This window comes from Panthera onca, chromosome E2 (assembly GCF_046562875.1).
Source record: "Panthera onca isolate mPanOnc1 chromosome E2, mPanOnc1 haplotype 2, whole genome shotgun sequence".
Lineage (NCBI taxonomy): Eukaryota > Metazoa > Chordata > Mammalia > Carnivora > Felidae > Panthera > Panthera onca.
In genome coordinates, this window is record NC_138353.1 from 26,136,215 (window position 1) to 26,156,750 (window position 20,536).

Below are 20,536 nucleotides of genomic sequence, written 5' to 3' on the forward strand. Positions count from 1 at the left end.
AAGTACTTGCAAATGATATACCCAATAAGGCATTGATATCCAAAATATATAAAAGAACTTCTACAACTCAACACCAAAAAGACCAATCTGATTTTAAAAAAGAGGCAAAGGACCTGAGTAGACATTTTTCCAGAAAAGACATACAGATGACCAAAAGACACATGAAAAGATGCTCAACATCATTATTCATCAGGCAAATCAAAACCACTGAGATATCACCTTAAACCTGTCAGAATGGCTAAAATCAAAAAGGCAAGAAGTAACAAATGTTGGAAAGGATGTGAAGAAAAAGGAACCCTCATACACTGTTGTTCGGAATTTAAATTGGTACAGTCACTGTGAAAAATAATGTGGAGGCCTTTCAAACATTAAAGATAGAATTACCATGTGATCCAGGGATTCCACTACTGGGTATTTACCCATAGAAAACAAGTACACTAATTTGAAAGATATATGCACACCTATTTTTATTGCATCATTATTTAAAGTAGCCAAAATATCAAAGCAACATATGTATCCATTGATAGATGAATGGAAAAGGAAGATGTGATGGGTGTGATGGGTGTGTGTGTGTGTGTGATGAAATATTACACAGTCTTTAAAAAGGATGACATCATGCCATTTGCAACAACATGGATGGACCTAGAGGTCCATCCTCTAGGTTGGACCTCTAGGTCCATTAAATAAGTCAGACTGAGAAAGACAAACACCATATGATTTCACTCACATGTGCAATTAAAAAAAAACACAAATGATTAGGTTTATTCCTAGGTATTTTATGGTTCTTGGTGCAATTGTAAATGGTGCAGTTTCTTTATTTCTCTTTCTGTTGCTTCATTACTGGTGTATAAAACTGCAACCGATTTATGTACATTGATTTTGTACCCTGTGACTTTGATGAATTAATGTATCAGTTCTAGCAGTCTTTTGGTGGAGTCTTTCGGATTTTCCATGTAGAGTATCATGTCGTCTGCGAAAAGTGAAAGTTTGACTTCTTTGCCAATTCTGACGCCTTTTATTTCATTGTGTTGTCTGATTGCTGATACTAGGACTTCCAACACTATGTTAAACAACAGTGCTGAGAGTGGACATCCCTGTCATGTTCCTGATCTCAGGAGAGAAGCTCTCAGTTTTTCCCCATTGAGGATTGTATTAGCTGTGAGCTTTTCATATATGGCTTTTATGATGTTTAAGTATGTTCTTTCTATCCCAACTTTCTTTAAGGTTTTTATTAAGAAAGGATGCTGTGTTTTGTCAAATGCTTTTTTTTAATTTAATTTTTTTTTAATTTACATCCAAATTAGTTAGCATATAGTGCAACAATGATTTCAGGAGTAGATTCCTTAGTGCCCCTTACCCATTTAGCGCATACCCCCTCCCACAACCCCTCCAGTAACCCTTGTTTTGTTCTCCATATTTATGAGTCTCTTCTGTTTTGCCCTCCTCCTTGTTTTTATATTATTTTTGTTTCCCTTCCCTTATGTTCATCTGTTATGTCAAATACTTTTTCTGCATCTATTGACAAGATCATATGGATCTTATCCTTTCTTTTATTAATGTGATGTATCACATTGATTGATTTGTGAATATTGAACAGCCCTGCAGCCCAGGAATGAATCCCACTTGATCATAGTGAATAATTCTTTTAATACACTGTTGAATTCGATTTGCTAGTATCTTGTTGAGAATTTTTGCATCCATGTTCATCAGTGATATTGGCCTGTAATTCTCCTTTTTTGTGGGCTCTCTGTCTGGTTTGGGATTCAAGGTAATGCTGGCTTCATAGAATAAGTCCAGAAGTTTTCCTTCCATTTCTATTTTTTTGGAACAGCTAGAGAAGGATAGGTATTAACTCTGCTTTAAATGTCTGGTAGAATTCCCCAGGGAAGCCATCTGGCCCAGGACTCTTATTTGTTGGGAGATTTTTGATAACTGATTCAATTTCTTCACTTCTTATGGGTCTGTTCAAATTTTCTATTTCTTCCCATTTGAGTTTTAAGTGTGTAGGTGTCTACGAATTTGTCCATTTCTTCCAGGTTGTCCAGTTTGTTAGCATATAATTTTTCATAGTATTATCTGAAAATTGCTTATATTTCTGAGGGATTGGTTGTGATAAATCCATTTTCATTCGTGATTTTATCTATTTGGGTCCTCTCTCTTTTCTTTTTGAGAAGTCTGGCTATGGGTTTACCAATTTTGTTTATTTTTTCACAAAACCAACTCTTAGTTTCATTGATTTGTTCTACTGGGTTTTTTTTATTCTATATTATTTATTTCCACTCTGATCTTTATGATTTCACTTCTTATTCTGGCTTTGGGATTTCTTTATTGTTTTGCTTCTAGTTCCTTTTTTTTCAATATATGAAGTTTATTGTCAAATTGGTTTCCATACAACACCCAGTGCTCATCCCAAAAGGTGCCCTCCTCAATACCCATCACCCACCCTCCCTTGCCTCTCACCCCCCATCAACCCTCAGCTTGTTCTCAGTTTTTAAGAGTCTCTTATGCTTTGGCTCTCTTCCACTCTAACCTCTTTTTTTTTTCCTTCCCCTCCCCCATGGGTTTCTGTTAAGTTTCTCAGGATCCACATATGAGTGAAACCATATGGTATCTGTCTTTCTCTGTATGGCTTATCTCACTTAGCATCACACTCTCCAGTTCCATCCATGTTGCTACAAAGGGCCATATTTCATTCTTTCTCATTGCCACGTAGTACTCCATTGTGTATATAAACCACAATTTCTTTATCCATTCATCAGTTGATGGACATTTAGGCTCTTTCCATCATTTGGCTATTGTTGAGAGTGCTGCTATAAACATTGGGGTACAAGTGACCCTATGCATCAGTACTCCTGTAGCCCTTGGGTAAATTCCTAGCAGTGCTATTGCTGGATCATAGAGTAGGTCTATTTTTAATTTTTTGAGGAACCTCCACACTGTTTTCCAGAGCGGCTGCACCAATTTGCATTCCCACCAACAGTGCAAGAGGGTTCCCGTTTCTCCACATCCTCTCCAGCATCTATAGTCTCCTGATTTCTTCATTTTGGCCACTCTGACTGGCGTGAGGTGATATCTGAGTGTGGTTTTGATTTGTATTTCCCTGATGAGGAGCGACGTTGAGCATCTTTTCATGTGCCTGTTGGCCATCCGGATGTCATCTTCAGAGAAGTGTCTATTCATGTTTTCTGCCCATTTCTTCACTGGGTTATTTGTTTTTTGGGTGTGGAGTTTGGTGAGCTCTTTATAGATTTTGGATACTAGCCCTTTGTCCGATATGCCATTTGCAAATATCTTTTCCCATCCGTTGGTTGCCTTTTAGTTTTGTTGGTTGTTTCCCTTACTGTGCAGAAGCTTTTTATCTTCACAAGGTCCCAGTAGTTCATTTTTGCTTTTAATTCCTTTGCCTTTGGGGATGTGTCAAATAAGAAATTGCTACAGCTGAGGTCAGAGAGGTCTTTTCCTGCTTTCTCCTCTAGGGTTTTGATGGTTTCCTGTCTCACATTCAGGTCCTTTATCCATTTTGAGTTTATTTTTGTGAATGGCGTGAGAAAGTGGTCTAGTTTCAATCTTCTGCATGGTGCTGCCCAGTTCTACTAGCACCCTTTGTTAAAGAGACTGTCTTTTTTCCATTGGATATTCTTTCCTGCTTTGTCAAAGATTAGTTGGCCATACGTTTGTGAGTCTAGTTCTGGGATGGAACTGGAGAGTGTTATGCTAAGTGAAATAAGCCATACAGAGAAAGACAGATACCATATGGTTTCACTCTTATGTGGATCCTGAGAAACTTAACAGAAACCCATGGGGGAGGGGAAGGAAAAAAAAGAGGTTAGAGTGGAAGAGAGCCAAAGCATAAGAAACTCTTAAAAACTGAGAACAAGCTGAGGGTTGATGGGGGGTGAGAGGCAAGGGAGGATGGGTGATGGGTATTGAGGAGGGCACCTTTTGGGATGAGCACTGGGTGTTGTATGGAAACCAATTTGACAATAAACTTCATATATTGAAAAAAAAACAAAAAAACAAAAACAAAAAAAATAGAACTACCCTATGACCCAGCAATAGCACTGGTAGGAATTACAAGTAGATACTAATTACAAGTAGATACTACAAGGAATACAGGAGTGCTGATTTATGGGAGCACATGTACCCCAATGTTTATATCAGCACCTTCAATAGCGAATTTATGGAAAAAGCCTAAATGCTCATTAGGTGATGAATGGATACAGAAGATGTGGTTTATATATACAATGGAATAGTTCTTGGCAATGAGAAAGAATGAAATCGTGCCACTTGCAACAGTGTGGATGGAACTGGAAAGTATTACGCTGAGTGAAATAAGTCAATCAGAAATCATATGTTTTCACTCATATGTGGATCTTGAGAAACTTAACAGAAGACCACGTGGGAAGGGAAGGGGGAAAAAATAGTTACAAACAGAGAGGGAGGGAGGCAAACCATAAGACACTCCTAGAACAGAGAACAAACTGAGGGTGGATGGGGGGGTGGGTAGGGAAGAGGGGAAAATGAGTGATCAGCTTTGAGTAGGGCACTTGTTGGGATGAGCACTGGGTGTTGTATGTAAGTGATGAACCATGGGAATCTACCCCAAAAACCAAGAGCACACTTTACACACTGTATGTTAGCCAATTTGACAATAATTTATATTTAAAAAGAAAGAAGAAAGAAAAAGAAAGAAAGAAAGAAAGAAAGAAAGAAAGAAAGAACAGACTGGTGTTGGTGCATGAATAGACAAAGACAATAATAAATAAATAAATAAATAAATAAATAAATAAATAAAACAACTGAATAAACAAACAAAAAGCAGAATCTGACACATAACTACAGAGAACAAATTAATGGTTGCTGGAGGGGGAGGGAATGGGCAAAATGGCTGAAGGGAGAGTGGGAGATACAGCCTTCCAGTTACAGAATAAATAAGCCATGGGGATGAAAGGCGCAGCACAGGGTATCTACTCAATGATATTGTAATAGAGTTACATGGTATCTGATGGTAGCTACACCTCAGGTGAGCATAGCATAACATACAGAGAAGTTGAATCACTATGTTGTACACCTGAAATGAATGTAACATTGTGTGTCAACTATACTCACAAAATTTTTTTTTGAAAAACCAGGGGCTTTAAAATCAGAACAATCTGCATTTGGTGGGTTTTTTGTTTTTTGTTTGTTGTTTAATGTTTTATTTATTTTTGAAGGAAAGAGAGAGAGACAGAAAGTAAGCAGGGGGAGGGGCAGAGAGAGAGGGAGACACAGAATCCGAAGTGGGCTTCAGGCTCTGAGCTGTCAGCACAGAGCCCAATGCAGAGCTCGAACTCACAAGCCATGAGATCATTACCTGAGCCAAAGTCCGACACTTAACAGACTGAGCCACCCAGGCACCCCCAGAACAATCTGCATTTGAATCCAGCTGGGTAACCTTGGAGAAGTGACTGTACCTCCCTGATCTTCACTCTCCACTCTATAAAATTGTGCTAATAATTCTGATTGTGTTGTAAGAAGGAAACAAGAACACATATGTAAATCCATTAACACAATTTCTGGTGCATAGCAAATTCTCCATCATTGATGGTTACTATTAATATTATTACCTTTGCCAATCTTTAACTATGAGATTCAGAGTGCTCAGCACATCTTCATCCCTTTGACACCCCCACCCCCATCTTAAGCTTCCCTTCACCTTCCTTCCTTCCTGGGGCCTGAGAGCCACTATGTTTGCCCTAGGAGCAAAGCCTCTGCTAGAGATGCCACATACAAAGGATGCTTAATCCACCCTACCAGGCCCAATTCAAGCACTACCCTCTCTTCCCTCTCATGATTTCTGCTGTCACTGAACAATCCAGCACAGCCTCCTGCCACTTGGCACATTCCTTCTTGGTGCACTGTTATTTCTATACATCTCTTACAGCCCCTTCCCGGACTTGAACATCTGAGGGGTAATGACGCATCTGAGCCACCCTTCTGTCCCCCATAATCCTTCATGGCCCTGCATATTGCAGGTATTTTGTAAATATTTGCCCTGACATTCTAAGTGATAAGGATAGGAATACCTCCTACTAGCCTGCTACTGAAGAAAGAAAAGCAATTCCAGGTGGAGCAGGGAAGAGGCACAGGTAAAGTCAGGCCAGGAAATGCTGAGCAGAGCAGTGCAACTGGTGCCAAGGACTCCTGCACTGATCAGAACTTCCTGCCACTCTTGAGCCTCCTGGCAGCAGGATGCCATGGCCAGGGAAGATGAGAGGAAGTAATAGACCTCTTGCTGGGAACTCACACATGCTGGCCAATGTCAGTCAGCAAGGACAGTTTGTGCATTCAAAAAATAAGATATGAAAGTCCAGACCATAACTGGAAAGCTGACAGCAGATTTTGAAAGCCAACTCCACTAGTCTTTACTTCAGCATCATGGAGCTTAGGGAGGTTTCAGGGGGACCCAGATGTCAGGAAACACCAGTGAGAATAAATGATGTTACCCTGGCATTCAGGACTCAATCACTGCCATTTAATAGCCTTGACCTTGGGCAGGTCAACTCTCCTTCTAAGCTTCAGCTTCGTCATCTGTAAAATGGGGATATGATGCCAGGATCTCCCTAAATGGGTGTTTGTAGAATTCTCATTAGAGAGAGAATGTACACAGCAGCATACCAAACCCAGCAGAGAACCATAGAAAGCTATTATTTTCCAGAGCTTAAAGATAATGGCACAAAGTGTATACAAAAATTATGACATGAACTTTGTTTTTATTCCATTAGATAATTTTGAGGACATTAACAGCAATATATTCTTGTGGTTGACTGATGTCAATTAATAATTTCAGAGCTGATTAATTGTGTACTTGCTGCCCACAATTTTGAGCAGTTTTGGTTACTTGGCCTAAAGCAAATTTCCAGATATATCTTTCTCCAGTCAGACAACATATGCACTCTCACAGAGAACCTCAGAACATATGCTACTGTGTGCTGGGAATGAAGTGCCGATTCCATCCATTTCTTAGAGTGTGATCACAAGTCTGCAGAAGGCACCTCTCCTGAACTCTTGGGTTAGGAAGAGAAAAACCAACACCCACTTGGCTCTGATGAGTGTCTAATCAGAATTCATTAAAGGAATTAGCAATCATTACCAATGGCATAGGCATCTGTAGCAGAAGGAATCAAATACTGAAGGGCCTCATGCTTTCAAAGTTAATATTACCTTTGGTGATCATACTTTTCTCCAAATAGTATGTTTTCTCTCACATTTCCGTGAAAGATCCATGCTTGCTGGGAAACATAGGCCACAGTCCCATTGAGTGCCACGATCCCTTGTTGTAACTGCATCTGGAGTAACAAGACCAGAATGCCTTCAGAAGCCAAACCTCACAGACTTCTCTTCAGGGACCCACTGCACACTTGCCACCCACTTATTCTATGAACATTAATTATGATGGCGCAAGAGGGTCAACAAGATGTCTTGTCCACATACTGCAAAGCCCAGATGTGTAGAATGATGGTCTCAAAGTCAAAAACCTACAAGGGGCCAGGGAGGAATGTCACAGAAGAGGCAGTGGTGAGTCCTGCTGTAGGCCAGAGAGGCCACATGGCACCTTGGTGCAGCCAGAATAAGATGCCTTCTGAAAGGACTCAACATCACAAAGGCTTCCTTTTGCAGGTACACTGGCTATATCCCACCCCCCTCAGCCAGGCCCCAGGGGCAGGGCATAGCCTACATGGCTATGGATGGTGGTCCTGGTGTGTTCTGTCTCAAGGAAGCAGCCTCAATTCAGCCTGCACATTTGGTGCAGGGCCTGGTACCAAGGATGCAGGCCTGGTGTAGCCAGAATTTCTCATTCTTCAAGAGGAGTGGAAATCCAATTTCATGTAGCAGATTGAACAATCCAATTAAAAACTTGCATGTGCTCTAGTTTGTGACCCCAAGTACATAAGTGCACTTAAGATGATACCACACTGTGGGCATCTGACAGCTGGTGGTGAAGCCGTGTTCAAAGCTGTCAGGAGAGGACATATGCAAGAGAGGACATATGCAAGAGATGTCTCTAAAAGGTGCTCAGGGCTGATGCAGCAGCAGCTGTGTATTGTGGACAGGAAAGGAAGATAGCCAAGGTCAAGGGATGGGACACAATTTCACCTCAGGAATGTCCCAAGAGACAGAGAACATTAGACTTGGAGAAGAGAAAAAGATAATGACAATAATGGTAATAATAATAGGCAAAATAAGGTTAAGTGCATACAAAATGCTGGTCACCATGATTGGCCCTGGGAATTATCCTATAACTATTATATACATTATCTTATTTAATCCTCACCACAACCCTCCTAAGCCCCATTTTACGGACAAGGAAACTGAGGTTCAGAGAGCCTCAGTTACTTACCCAAGATTAAATAATGAGCATGAGGCTGAGGCAGGTGTTGAACATAGGCAGTCTAGAGTCCACTCATCAGCCACCCTGCCACCCCCTATCCCAGTGACTATGGTGAGGCATCTAATCTCACCACTGTTACATGGGAGATAGATTCTCTTTTCTCTGAGAGATGCCAAAGGAGCGGAACAAAGGGTAGAAGTTAAAAGGAGGCAAACTCCACTTCCATATATCAAAACTCTCCAAAGAGGGAACTGGCTGTGAAATAATTAGTTCTCCATTGCTGGAGATATCTGAGCAGAAGTTGGCTCATCTTTTATGGGATTCTGTGGAGAGCCTCATGTTATTCGATAGACAATTGGGATGGGTCACCTGTAACACACCTGCTGACTCTAGGGCTATTTATGACAGGCACACACAACAGAATCCCAGGGCATAAGTAACCTTAGGAGCTCATGGGATTCTGCCCCAACTTCCTCCTTCGGACAGGGAAGGAGTTGTCACTCTTTCTGGAAATGAGTCAGCTGAGGCCAAAAGAAGTCACCCTATTCTAGCAGATTCTTCTGAGCCTGGTGTCCTCATTTCTTCAGAGGTTCCTCCTCTCCCAACTACAGGCACCCAAGCTTCTCTCTAGGAACAGCAGGGTGGGAAGAAAGAGGACTTAATATTCATTCATTTGGGATGAGAAACTATATCAATTTAGAGCCTTGTGAATACAATAAATGGCCTGGCATTTTGCTGGGGTCACACAGCTAGAAGTAGCAGACAAAGGACAAGACCCCTGGGCTCCTCCCTGTTCCTACCATGAGGTCTGCAGAGAAGTTGAGGGCACATTGCTGTGTTAGTTGATGCATGCATTCAGCCACTCCATCAAAGAAGGCTTGACTGAGCTGCTGCTGTGGGCAGACACTGGGGATATGGATATGGACAAAGGGAAAAACAGACCTAGAGTCATGGTGAGTCTTAGGTTTCTTGGTCCTTCCCTACCAAGTTGACTTACTGGCCTTTCTAATCAGGATGGCCCAAGTCATGGGAAAAAACATGGATTTAATGACTTTCCTCTTCCTTTGACAAAGGTGGTGTTCTAGGCAAGGAAGCAGTCAGTGTTTAACACAGGTCCTTAGGAGACAAACCCAAGAGTGTATGAAAAGCTCAGCCATACATGGACAAGAGGCATGGAGCCAATGAGAACATTAACCCCCTGAAAATCACTATCAACTGTCTTCACAGTGTCCAGTGCAGCTGAGCCCAGCCACTGGGTCCACTGTTCTCAGAGGATCCCAAACACGGCAGGTAGAGAACCTGACATTTCAGTGTCATGTCAATGTTCTGTCTTCACAGTTTACCTGTCCTAGGAGAGCTGCAATGAGGGAGCTCTTTCCACTTCCAACATTCCCACATATTCCCAAGATCTTCCCCTATCAGAGAAACAGAAAAAAAAAGACACAGTCATTTCCCCAGTTTTTAGAGGGTCTTGGTATGAAAGTGTTGCCCCCAAACTCTGCTGGCCAAAGGGTCACTGTTGGCTCTAAAAGGTGGCAGTTACAGTCTCACACCCCAAACCCAATATACAGCCTGGACAATACAGGAACCTACGTCTTAAGTGTTCTCCTTGGCACAGCAGAGCAGAGTGCCCAGAGGACTTCTAGAAATCACATACAAGCACTGATGCAAAACAGCCTTGTGCTGGTCTGGGACACACAGGACTTTACAGGAGTATTGTCCCATGCTTACACTCCAGGAAAGCAAATCTAATAGAACTTAAAGGCTGCACAACCCGGAGGGACATTGGTAGCCTTTGAAGTACAGAGAGTTGAGTGCTTTTCAAAAGTAATTTTTAAAGTATCCTCCACTTGGGTGGCTCAGTAGGTTGAGCATCCAACTTCAGCTAAGGTCATGATCTTGTGGTTTGTGAGTTCGAGCCCTGCGTCAGGCTCTGTGCTAACAGCTTAGAGCCTGGAGCCTACTTTGGATTCTGTGTCTCCCTTTCTCTCTCTGCTCCTCCCCCAGCCTACTCTCTGTGTCTCTGTCTCTGTCTCTCAAGAATAAACATTAAAAAATAATTTAAAGTATCCTTCCACCACACTGAAGCATAACCTGAAATTGCTAAGCAGCTATTCTATTCCAACACTTTGGGTTCATGGATTATTCTACAGCTGCAGATTTATTAATTCTGCCACAAATCATTGTAAGTGCCAGGTGCTGTTCTGGACAGTAGCAACAGCACAACAGAGTAATGAATATGACAGACAACCATTTCGGTCTGCCCTCATGAAGCTTATGTTTTAGTTGAGGGGACCAGTAGTCAACCAAATAAGTAAGTAAAATATGGAGTATGTCAGGTACCTGCCATGGAAACTCATAAAGTAGGGAGGAGGTAGGGAGGAGATGAGGATGGGGGGAACGTTACTAGAAAGGTAAATGTCTTGGCTTGAGTTCTCCCAGAAACAGACCCTGAATCAAAGATTTGAATTAAGGTAGTTCGTTTGCGAGGTGTCATGGGAGGGGGAAGGTGACCCATCAAGGGTGTACAATTATGTTAGCTCCCATGGGAGGCAAATGAAGTTCAATCCTGCTAACAAATTCTGGGAAACTTAGAGTGGTTCTATCCCTCCCACTCCAACGGCTGAGGGAGTAAAGTATAAATAGCCAACAGTGTTTGAGAGCTGCTCCCCTGGCTGTCAATGTCCTGGTGCTTTTTGGATGATGGGGAGGGCTCTCTGGCATAGATACAGATTTGGCAGTTGGAAGGTGGCCAGGACACACAGATGGGTCACTTACAGTATTTGCTACAGGTGACATTTTAGTAGACCTGAAGGAGGTGAAGTAGTAAACCATGTAGATCTCTGGAGGGAAACCAGGGCAGGCAGAGCAAGAATCCATGTGGAGACTTTTGGCGGACATGTGCCCACTCTTGTGTTCAAGCAAATACTGCAGTGCTGCAGATGGAACAACTAAGAACATTCTCATTAAGACCTGCTCTCCGTGATCTCTTAGAGCAAAGATGCCCATGATGGAGCCAGATACAGCTCCTTTCCCATCGCCTGTCTGCCACCTTCAGCACATGAGATAGCTTCCTGTCATCATGAATTTCTTTGACAAGACTTTATGGAACAGCAGGCATCATGCTAGGCACTGAGGATAAAGTAGTGATCAAGACAGATGTGATCCCTGCCTTATGCAGTCCACATTATCATTGATGCTGCAGATAAGTGAAGCTGATCCATTTATATTTATCTTTGGGAGAGCACAAGCAAGGAAAGGACAGAGAGAGGGGGACAGAGGATCCCAAGTGGGCTTTCCACTGACAGGCTGACAGCAGCAAGCCCGATGTGGGGCTTGGGGCTTGAACTCACAAACCGCAAGATCATGACCTGAGCCAAAGTTGGATGCTCAGCTGACTGAGCCAACCAAGTGTCCCAAGTGTCCCAAAGCTGATCCATTTTAATTCCACTAAAAGGTCTTTAAGGAATTGGTGCATTACAAAGAGTTTGGGACAAAGAGATCATGGGTCTGGATCCAGATTCTAGGCATTTGACTCTCTTTTGAATTCTATCCACCACCTGGGGCCAGGTCTCTAGCCTTCTAGATTCAACCTTGTCTTCAGGAGAAAACCCATGAGACTTGCAGCCCCTGGGTTTCTGATTATTCATCTGTCCATTCAGAAAACACCTTTGGGTGCCTAATGCATGCCAGGCACTTGCCTTGGTATAAGGTCACAACCTGTGAACAAGACAGATACACACCCTGACCTCAAGGAGGCTATAGTCCAATGGAATCCTAGAACTAAATTTGGAAAAAACATGGGTGCTCTGAATTTAGAATATTTAAGGGCAACACTTAAGCTGGATTTTTGGCTGTGAGAGGAAAAAGGCAACAATAGCTAACATAAGTTGAGACTTACTATGGGCTTAGCATTTTTGTACAGTATCTCTTTCAGTCCTCACACTGACCTTGTGAAGTGGTGCTATTTTTAAAATATCCATTGAGCCCATAAAGGAAGAGAGGCTCCAAGAGGTTAGGCAATATACTCAAGGTCACACAGCTGGCAAGTGGCTGGGACTGGACACCAGGTACATCAGGTTCTGGAGGCATAACCTTAATCCACACAACACTGTGTTGCTCCCACTGTCTTCAACTTGTTTCAGAAAACATTGACCATGTCCTTGATGCACAAGCCCAAGCAAGAGTCATTGACATAATGAGAAGGAATGCCACTAGGGGGCTAAAAGGCAGCTTCTTTAAAACACAAGAGTAGTTCACTGAAGCCACTCTGGAGCAATTCCAAAGGCCTGGTTGGAACAATCCAGGTGCTGCACATCATAAGCAGGGGGAAGGGCATGAGAAAGCAAAGTGGGCTGCACCCAGTAGGACTTAACAGAGAACCTAGATCAATTACACCTAGCCAACTGAATACTACTCTACACCAGCTATTGAGCTTAGCGTTGCATAATAAGTAGGAACCTCTCCTTCCATAGTGCCCACACCAGAAAGGGTGAGTCAACAAGATGGGAAATTAAAATACTAGGCACAGAATTAATGCAGAGCCCTCGGCAGCAAAATCAGCAAACACTGCCATCCCAGGAGCACGGCTGCTGAGTTCCCAGTGCAAGAGAATCACATGCAGGAGAAGCCAAACATTCCCTAAATGTAGAGCTTTGTCTAAAGACTCTATTCCCCATTCTTGAGGGGAGCAGCCAACGGACTCTGGCTGGCTTCCTTTGCTGGGTTGCTTGTTGATCTTATTTGCTTTTAACAAGCATGGTGCTTAAGAGCACAGACTCTGGGGCCAGGTGCCCTGAATGTGAAGCTGTCTTCTGCCACTTGCTAGCAGTATGAACTTGGGTGATTTATTTAACCTCCCTTTGTGTCAGTTTTCTCAATCATAAAGTGGGAATAGATATAGTACCTACCTCTTAGGGTTATTGGGGTGGTTAAATGAGTTAGTTGTATACCTGGTAAATAATAAGTATTCATAATTGTCAGTTATTATCTATCATAGTACTCCAATGTGAAATTAAGAACAAATCCAAAAAGATTTACAAAAGATAGTCAATTTGAGCCTAGCCACCTGAAATAGATTGTCCATTCAAAATTGCAACTGGCTCCTTTGGAGTTTAAATATCAGTACCGTTACAACTACCATGTTTTGTCAGCTTGAAGAGAATGTCTCCATTACCCATGTACATAGTTTTAAAATTGGGAGGGGTGCCTGGGAGGCTCAGTTGGTTACGCATCCAACTTTGGCTCAGGTCATGATCTCACAGCTTATGAATTTGAGCTCTGCACTGGGCTATGTGCTGACAGCTCAGAGACTGAAGCCTGCTTCAGATTCTGTCTCCATCTCTCTCTGCCCCTCCCCTGCTCTCTCTCTCTCTCAAATATAAATAAACATTTAAAAAAATTTTTAAGTTTAAAATTGGGGAAAGAAAACAGTCTAGAGACATCCCCACACCACCTCCAGCTCAAACAAATCATGTTAGGTCTTGATAAAGTATAGTTGTGTGATACAAGGAGGAAAGATAGAAGGCATACCTATAGAACACATACCCACCTTTCTCACCACAAAGCTTATATTGTGCAGAACCGATGTGGGGCTACCACTTTGCTCCTCTGGGCCAGCAACTTCCTGGGCTGATGATCTCACACTGTATGTCTCTAGCCTCTGTTTCTTAAGAAAACACTTTTTCTGGTTCTGCACTTTCTTTGGATCACTTTTTCTGCTGGTTTCTTGATCCCATGTCAAGGTGGCATTTGCTAAAAGCAAGACAGTATCTGGGTCTTCTGGTTGGGTGATGTAAGATGGGGGGTTTTTATCTATGAGAATTTTCTAAGATTAAAGAGACAAAATTAACTGGGCAGACATTATGCATTTACAAGAATCATCCCAATATATCTTCTAATGACCCAAAACCATAATCTTGGCAATTCTACTTAGGATATTTAGGGAAGATATTCCCCTAGGAGAAGCTGCAGCAGAAATAGTGTACTAGCTCATGCTATCTAGGACAGATGCCTCTTTATCCACAAAGTCTATGTGGGTCACCCACATTGGAGAATGCTGATCTCAGCTACATTTTTTCCTCATGCCCAAGGTAATCAGCTTTTTCTAGTCTTTGGGTGGTGGCTTCATTGCCTGGCATTAATGCTTATTAAACCAAGGTCACATGCTCAGCCTCTGCCATGCCTTCTTCTTAGTAACCACTCAGCTCAGTTCAACAAAACATTTGCCAAGTGTCTACCCTGTGCCAAATTCTGTGGTAAACATAAGAAATGAAATTATGAATAAGGCATGATTCTTGTCCTTAAATACATTACAGCCTAGGGGAAGATGGGAACATACACAATAATTTCAGTGAAATGTGACAAGAACAAAACACTGTAACTGCCAAAGAAGGGACACTTGGCTCCCCATCCTGAAGTCTATGTATTGGTGCCTGAGCTGAGTCTGTACAGGTGCTGACAGGAAAAAATGAGGAAAAGAAGAGGAGATGAGAGCCTTATAACAAAAGGTATGGAATTAGCAAAGGCAAGGAAACATTCAACAGCATGGTTTATTAGGGTGAGGACATGAAACAAGCAATTCAGGATTACCATAGAGCTCAAGGTAGGAAGGGGATAGGAAATCAGGTGGAGACATAACTGAGGACCTGCTGATGGAAGGCTCAGGTTCAGTCCTGGAGGGAACAAGGACTCAAGGGTTTCAAGCAGGTGAATATCAGTGGTCAGGCCAAAATTTCAACAGCTCTCTGGGGGCTGAGTGCAATGAGGATTTAAGAAGAACAACAACAGAAAAGGGAAATTGGTTCATAAGTCACCGTGATAATTCAGTGATGGCAGCAGGGACAAAGAAGTTGAGGAGTCAAGAAATAGCATTGTTTCTCTAGTCTAAGTTTTCTGATATCATAATATATACAGCTAATATGATGGTGTTCATTCTTGGGTTTTGTTCAGAAAGTGATGACTTGATAATACCACTTTACAACTCAATCTTACAAACAGTGCCTCTTAAAATTGAGGAAACACAGTGAGCAGGAGGTGACTCAAAAGGGCCCTTGATTAGTTGAATGTGAATAGTAAGGGATACAAGCATCTCTGATGCCTAAGGTGACTTCCAGAATGCTGGCCTGAGTGAATAAAATCATTCAATTAATTCACACATGTCTAAACATGCTGTTCTCTTCTCTGAAACACCCTCCTCCTTTTCCTTCCCTTGCCTGAACTTCAAAACCACTTTATGCCTTCTTGCATGTTACATTTCCTTACTGTGTATAGCAATGACTGGGATACCTGGTCCTACACGAGACTGGAGGCTCTTGAGAGTAAAAACTCTCTCTTCCTTTTATTTGCATTTCCTACAATACCTTAAATATAGGAAGCACACAGTACATCTCTGATGAATGAATGAGTGAATGAATGGATGAATGAATGAATAAAGCAACTGAGTGCATAACTGTGGTGTCCCACTACCCTCTTCATCATTACCATCACCACATGCATCATAGGGCAAACCAGGTAGGTAAAGGGGTGGGGAATAGCTCATTGCAAACTCAACCCTACTCCTGGAACAACTTAAGATTTATGACTTGGAAAAAGAGTAGGGGATCAGGAACATCATCTCCATGCATGGAGACTCTGTTTCATTTTTAATAAAAGGGCAGACCACCTTATAAAGTTTTGCTTGTACCTCCTTGATGCACATTTATTGATCCAACTCTGAATGCAGGGCCTTATCCCAATGTTCTCCAAACCAATGACCCAGCCCTCCAATGGGTTGACACAGCTTTCCCATATCTGAGAATTTTCCCACCCCAAAAACAAGATCTCTCTTCCCTACTCACCCAGCATTAGTTATACCTTCATTCTCCTCAGAGAGACATTGGCTTCGGCCATTGCTTTGACCGAGAAAGGCAAGATTGCAATTGAAAACTTCATTACATTAAACATGGCAATCACACTAAATGCCTAAAGAACAAAAGAGAGGTAGAAGGTTTAGGATGAGGTGTTGCCTTGGCTCTGAACCATTCTATCCATGGGAATTATAATTGCTGAGATGAGAAACGGTGGCATAATTGGAATTCTGACTGGAACATTTTTTTCATTTCATGACTCCCAAATCATGGTCTAGAAAAGTAGGGATAGCAGCATCTTAATCTATTTTGCTTTGGAATTTCATCAAAACGGTGGGAGATTTATACCCTTGCCTCTGTAAGTCCAGAGAATATAACGTGATAATGTCTGAGTAAGGTCTCTAACTGAATGTCTAGAATTTTCCATCCACGTCCTTACTTGGCCTAGACTTTTCACTCAAAACCCCATGGATTGTCCTAAATTATCCTCTTTCCCCAGTTGCTTCAGGGTCCTCTGACCCTTCAGAGCTAGAGCCTCCTTTTCCATACCATATTTAGCCCCAGGAATGAAGGAAGAAATTTCTTGGAAGGACCTGCTTGGTCCATGCTAGCTACTGGAGAGTGACCTCTGACTCTCCCACCCCCGAGGTCTGGCCTCAACACCCTGCCTCCCCACACACTTGGGACAAGTGTAAAAATCTCTGTTCAACTGGTATTCCCAAAAACCATCTTCCCTCTTCACTGGGGCCTTTCTCACTGAGTCCTGCCTGGTAGGTGGTTAACATCATACAGCCTCAATGAAGACAAGTTTCCTCTCTCCATTGGTGCCCCAGGGGTGCATGATCTCATCTCCAAGATTTCATCTTCTCATCTGCCTGACTTGTAATTAGCAGCTTCTCCCTAACCACCCATTTAAGAAATTAATAACACAACTTCCACCAACAAATACAGAGTGATCCTGCCTGCTCCTGAATGGGCCCCATGGACAGAGCCCTGGGCTTCAACTAATCCTCATTAGTTCTGTAAGGGGACAATGAATAATGCTCCCTTCATCACATCTGGTCCCAAACCCATCCCCAAAGAGAACTCAGCTCCCCCAAGTCCCAGAGTACTATCTTGGCTCAGAAAACCCAGGCCTTGGTCGACAGAACACTCAGGTTGCCTGATGTGAGCCAGCACCTGGGGGGCTGACCTCCTACTGATGTGGCCCTGACAGAGGAGGTGAGGCCTCAAATTCTTCTGAATTTGAAGAAGTATGAGCCTTGCATTCAGGGGAATCTTGTTCCTCCTCTAGATTTCTTCTAAATCATAATTTTTGAAAATATTAACCATGTGCAATCAGTTTGGTTTTAAATTTTCTTCGGTGCATTCCTGAGGAAAGAACTGTTTCTGTTTGGGATCATAGAACATAGTCACAATAATTGAGAAGCATTCTGTTGAGACTTTGTTATGTCATTGCCATTTATTCTAGCTTTGGGTTCGTGACTGAATTCAAGCCCCGGAGTGTGTGACTAAACTCTGTGTAAAGAACCTGAAAAAATAAAAGCACCTCACAAAGAAAAACAGGGCAGTAACAGGACTGACAGCCTCACAACAGATGCCCTAGCAAAAGCATTTGCCTTCTCAAACATCCCCCTTCCCCTCAAGATCCATGATTTTTGGTGCAACTATTGCTCTGTGAGCACACTTGCTTATTTCATTCTCTCTGGGTTTTGTTCTTTTTTTGTCTTGTTTTTATTGACTTTCATCCATTCACTTACCCTTCAGACACTGGATTTAATATCTCAGCTGTTTGTTTATTTCAGCCAGGGGCTGTTTCCCATCTAGCCCAGTTTCTTTACCTTTGAATGCACAGACCCCCTTATAAAAAACCTGAGTATCTCACATTTATCCTAACTCTCCCTCTGAGGCTTTCAGCCCAAATTATCCTGGGCTGGGTGAGCATCAGGCTAATAAGAACAACAAACACTTACATGGCATTTACAATGTACCAGGCGCTGTTCCACGTGCCTTACATAAAAGAGCTCCTTCAGTCCTCACAACCACAGGGACTATTATAACCCCATTTACAGATAATAAAACCAAGCAAGAGAGGTTGAATGAATTGCCCTCTGTCATAGTAGCAGAGTTGGGATTTAAACAAGGGGAATTCTGACCCTAACACCACACTATGTCTCCCAGTACCTATGACTGCTCCCACCCAGAAAATTCCCACAAAGTTTCCTTATTGTAATATGTATGAATAATTATGAATAAAATAGCCCAGTGATCATTTGATTTCAGTTTTGTTTTCCAAATGTAAAATTGTGTTCCAATATTAACTACTGCCCCTGCACTTAGACTGGATGAGAGTCACTGTTAGGCTCTCCTGGGCTCCTTGTCAGTCCAAGCACTTGTTTTTAAAAGTCATGGTAGAATTCTGGCCCTTCTGTGATTGAGTATTCTGATGCCAGTTCTGGGCAAAGGCAAGGAGGAGCTTCCCAGCTGGCACTGTCCAGTGTTGGAATGTGAAGGAGGCCAGCTCTAGAAATGGTTCTTACCACTGGGGCGGTGAGCCTGCGTCTCAAGAGGATGTGGCAGGTGAATGTCAATACAATGGCTATGGTAGATTCAATGGAGGCCAGGGCTGAGTTTCCACTTTGAACAAATCCAGCTTTTTCCAGTAATTTCCTTTCCCTCTTCCTTATATCTGTAAATAGAAAATGGTCCATGATGGACTTATTTTGCGGCACTAAGAAATGCATCTATCCTTGGGGCACCTGGGTGGCTCAGTCAGTTAAGCATCCGACTCTTGATTTGGGCTCAAAACATGATCTCACGGTTTGTGGGCTTGAGTCCTATGTCAAACTCTGCTGACAGCATGGAGCCTGCTTGGGATTCTCTCTCTCCTTCTCTCTTTGCCCCTCCCCACTAGTGCTATCTCTTTCTCTTCTCCTTCTCTCTTCTCTCTCTCTCTCTCTCTCTCAAATAAATAAATAAACTTTAAAAAAAAGAAGGAGAAGAAATGTATTTACCTTTGCCTGATCCTCCTGCAAGTGAGTGTTAAGGACTCTGGTAGTGAAGTTTAAATTAGAGTAAGCACAGAAAGCTCTGGGAACAAACTGGAAGCTTAGTGTCTGTCAGCTGCCATATTGGATGGTTTCTGAGGTCTCTTGCAGTCCTGAATCTGTGTCAGGATTCATACACTTGGATGCCTACAGACGCCAGGCAAGTAATGTAAATGAAGGGAGTGGACAGAGAGTAAGACCAGAAGGAGGGTGTGGAATGTGGCAAAATGGGGACCACATGCCTCAGTGAAAGGGGCAGCCACCTCTCAGTGCAGAGCATCCAGGGTCACCAGATCTTCAACCGTTCTCAAGTCTGGGATCTGGAATTTTGTGGGACACGTTTCCACCTATAAATGTTGGGAACTAATTGAAAGTTTTAAATAAAAAGCACATGTGCCAGCCTGAAGGCTGCCAGATTGGGGCTCCTGTCCTGTATCCCAGGAACATCTACAAAAGCCCAAGAGCATTTCTCCCTTTCATAAGTCCAGTTGGGGTCCATGCCTCTGCACTGCTCACAAATTAAATTCGAGCCTCCTTCTCCTGGTGTTTAAAGTTCTTTACTCTAATTCCAGACTCTTCTGCAAAAACCCTTTCACATTAGCAACATGACACCATTGCCATTCTTGCTGAGTGCTCTTCTGAACACTGCACAGTGTTCTCATAGATCACGCTCATCACCATGTGAAAAAAAGAGGCTATTATTATGCTCTCTGGCAGGACAGGAAAGTCATAGCAGGTTAAGTAACTTGCCTTTTAAGTAGTCAAGGCAGAGTTGGAAACCAGTTCTACTGCAATCCAAAACTCTGGTGTCCATATGCCCTTTGCCTCTAGAATACACAGCCACCTCCTTTTCCCCAAGCACACCCTTGCATATCCTTCTCTAGGCCTTTGCTCCTACTGGGGGTCTTCCCCAGCTCTGTTTGTGTCTGAATCCTTGCTATTCTTCAAGGCCTTTCTAAAATGCCACTTCCACCATGACACTTTTCCTGATCTCTCCAACCTGATATGCTCACCCCTTCACCCCCTGGAGCTTCTCTCCATTTCCCTTATGGCATTTTCCCGATTTTAACCTATAGTTAATCCATGCTAATTCAACAAATTTTAACCTGATGTCTACTGTAGGACAGGTGCTGTGCTTGGTGTTGGAAAGTATAGGAGTAAACAGGGTTTTAGCTCTCTTTCAGTAGGGAGACAGACAATAAAGAAATAAACAAATTCTATCATTACAAATTTGTTGGGTGATATGAAATAAATGAACAGGGTAAAGTGAA

The 20,536-nt window shown here is 42.5% G+C and overlaps 1 protein-coding gene across 1 annotated transcript in view; it reads right to left on the reverse strand.

The window, feature by feature from the left end:
- The window catches only part of ABCC12 (ATP binding cassette subfamily C member 12), a 94,896-nt gene that overhangs the window by 36,865 nt on the left and 37,495 nt on the right, over nt 1-20,536 (reverse strand). The window contains 5 exon segments of the mRNA XM_078438553.1: nt 7,204-7,328; nt 9,715-9,786; nt 13,923-14,198; nt 16,226-16,333; nt 18,759-18,907. Of these exon segments, the coding sequence (XP_078294679.1) occupies nt 7,204-7,328; nt 9,715-9,786; nt 13,923-14,198; nt 16,226-16,333; nt 18,759-18,907 (730 nt within the window).